Here is a 3,477-nt window from a genome sequence, read left to right on the forward strand (position 1 = left end):
GCAAGTAGAGAGTGTAGGAGTGCGCGCTGGTCACAAAGAGGCATTGCAGTCACAATTAGCGATCACGCAAATTCAGGTCTCGTTCCATTCAGCGACAGCTGTACTTTATATGGAGTCCCTCCCAACACCGGCATATCGCACGGCGACAAGTCGAAAGCGCCGCGGAGCACGAGAGCGCTTTGTTGTGTAAGAAACGTAGTGGTGGAGAGCGAGAATTGAATCAGTCATTCCGAACGAGCCCTGTCTTCACTAAAGTACGTTTTACGGAGAAGGTGGCAATGTCGGTAAAATGAATGATAAAATAACGTTCCAATAATGTAACGAAAGCGATCTGATGTTTGAAAGACAATGCTGGACGTTTCATGAAATATTCCTGTTCATTGACTCAATAAAAAAAAATCGTCCAAGCAGAAATTCGAAAATTCCGTAATAATGTAAATTGATTCGAACTGATGCAATTACCTCGTACCACAATTAAAAGAATTGTAGAAAAACAAATATTTATATTTGTTAAACAAATATTTATATTTTATATATTGCTTATTTCCTACAGCAAAACTCAAAAAGTTTTTCAGAGAATAAAAATTTGAATGTTTTGATTCATTAGACTTTCGTAAAATTAATTTTTAAATGCAATTTTGATAACAGATTACAAAGGAATGAAATTATGTTACTCTTATTCTTTTTTTTTTAATTTCAAAAATTACAATTATGGCAGCAAATTATAACATATGATTAAAAATATTATTACAATACTATCCACTGCATCAACCGATTTTTATTCATAAATGTGACTGTTAATTGTTTAATATATGTGTATGTCGCGAGCGCGTGGGTGTATTGTTTCTCGTGCGCGTGAAGAGCCGTGTCACGAGCATAATAATTGGTAATTGATAATTGAGGAAATACGCGGCAGATAAGGGAAACAATAGCGCAGCGGCGTTTTGTGCGACTAGGGAAGTAAACGATATATTAATCCTACAAATGTATACGCTTATCTATCTCCACGATCGCGTTTTTACAGTTTACACGCGATACAGTCATTAAAAGAGAATTCGATATGTATCGCCGCGTTATTATTATACCGCCTGATCTATCGCCTACCCTGTAACTCTCGTTTTATATTCGTGACAGGTGTAATTTAGAAATCGAACGGGTACTTAGCGCGAACCTCGGGTGCGAAATATATTACCCAGAGATCGTAAAAGAAAACGTTAAACGGCAGCAACGAGATTCCGCCTGATTTTATATGATATTTACGCGGACGTGAGGAGCAAGCGAGAAAACGCATAAACAATATGGATATATATAATTCTTAATTACGAGACGGCAATAAACATACTCGGAATGAATCGCAGATCCCGCGAGTATAATAGTACGTTAAATAGTAAATATTCCTTTAAAGTTGAAAAAAATTAATTACTAATTTATGTCAAAGTGTCAGTGGATGATATTACCACGCTAAAGTGTATAATTATGCTATTATTCAAGACTAATGTCGACATCGTGATTTACCTGATAAGCGTACCAGTATAAAGCATACCAGCGTACTACTATAAAATAGCTACCTGTGCTTTAAGTTTAGCATAGCGTTACGTAGAATAATGGATAATTATTTAACAACTAACACATTTCTGCTAATTGATATTAATATCATTATGAAACGTTTAATTACATTATCATTTGACGCTCTACGAATACATATAGCGATGTCACATAAATGAAATAGTTACATCTCGTTCCACAAATACATTATAGGTATCCTTAATAATAGACGAGCTATAATTGTCAAGTCACATCGCTTACTGCGAATAATTAAATTTTCTCAGAGCTATGCAATCTGAATAGATATAGACATTCTCTGAGTTATGTTAATGGATTATGATCATAAATACAATTTGCATTAATTAAAAAATAATATATTTCTTAAAAATCTGAGAAGAGTTCATTAAAATTTTAGAATTTATATATAATATAAGATTTTAAAATTACTGTACGTGTGATAGATAAAATTGTGAAAAATATCGGAAACACGATGTTTTCTGAAACCTGACGAGGCTTATCATCGACGAGCTTCGATTCTACATCGATCTTTTACTAATACATGATTAGGCGGGCATCTGATAGGAGCATTTATGATTTCCCGATAGTCCGATTCATTCCAACTTAATGGCGTCGTTCCGTTCCAGTTTGGTTCCAAGGTCGGTTGGATCGTTTCGGGATCGGCAGTCGAATGTCGGTAGAATAGAGAGTCGATTCCGGTTTTCATGGTACCCTTGATTGTCTGCCCGATGTTGTTCAATGTGTTTCCGATATCATTCCAGACAGAACGCCTCGCTCGGAGGCTGCTAGCTTGTGTGGCGCACGTCAAAGCGACGAGCAGCAGAAGCACGCTCAGAAAACGTTGAGGGAAATAAAATCTCATTTCTGTATTTTTCCTTGAAGGCGCAAAGAACTTCAACCTTAAACAAACCTTAAACAAGTTCGAAACGTTTTATCGTGAGATATTTCCAGTATAGTGTATTACTTTAAAAAATCTATTGTCTAACATTTTGTTATCTGCTTATACCTTTTGAATTTTTTAATTTCGAACTCTATTGCAAGTGAAGAATTATCGCGACGTTCCAACATTAAAACAACGATCGCCTCTCTCTTGGTTTATTCTCGAGTTTCAGATTCGCTCGAGTAATCAAGAGAAGTAGCGCGCGATAGTGTTGGAGGATACTGTGTATCTCTAATGGCTACAAACATCTGTAAACACTCTTAACAGTGGACGAAATTGAGTAACTGTGATATGATTCTTGTTATCAATTTATTTTCGAGTTCATAATTTATAGAATAATACGAAGAACTGGAGTGTATTATTTTAAAATTCTTTATGTAATGTATGACAAAGAAAAATTTATATTATATTATTATACTCTGTCAGATATCAAAGGAGCAATATAGTATAACTCAATCTCTTGAATTAAATAACATTTTGTTACTTTTAACTTCCATGTGTGTCAAAACGTAAATAATTTCTGGAGTCAGTTTCAAAATAAACGTCCATATTAATGTATGCACTTAATAATCAACTAAATTTAAATTAATATATTTTCTTGAATTAAATTGTTTAATTTTGCTGTTTTAATTAAATTAACAACACATATTGAGTAAGATTAGTAGCAACTTATATTTAGTAATGAATAAAAATAAAATCAAATTGGATATAATTTGATATTATGAATTTAACGATGTATATTAAATTGTATTAATTAATATTAATGATATTAATTATAAATTACAATAATTAATATTAAATTATTTAAATAAATTACACTACATATTATATCGAATTAAAAATGTTTATTTGTTGAAAATTTGCTGTCGAAAGAGAAAATGTTTAGAAAATGCATTATGTAATGGTACACGACTCACAAAATGCCAAAAGCGATCAGAAATTGACGAACTTGGAAAATGTTTAATTACGCTTCG

General features: G+C 33.0%; 1 protein-coding gene across 1 annotated transcript; it reads right to left on the bottom strand.

Annotated features, from left to right (window-relative positions):
- Window positions 1-2,005: 2,005 nt before the first annotated feature.
- On the bottom strand, window positions 2,006-2,425 carry LOC108773774 (uncharacterized). Its single transcript, XM_018539697.1, has one exon. The coding sequence runs from the start codon at window positions 2,423-2,425 to the stop codon at window positions 2,063-2,065; it is 363 nt and encodes a 120-aa protein (XP_018395199.1). The 3' UTR covers window positions 2,006-2,062.
- Between the last annotated feature and the right edge of the window lie 1,052 nt (window positions 2,426-3,477).

This window comes from Cyphomyrmex costatus, unplaced genomic scaffold (genome assembly GCF_001594065.2).
Source record: "Cyphomyrmex costatus isolate MS0001 unplaced genomic scaffold, Ccosl1.0 scaffold219, whole genome shotgun sequence".
Classification (NCBI taxonomy): domain Eukaryota; kingdom Metazoa; phylum Arthropoda; class Insecta; order Hymenoptera; family Formicidae; genus Cyphomyrmex; species Cyphomyrmex costatus.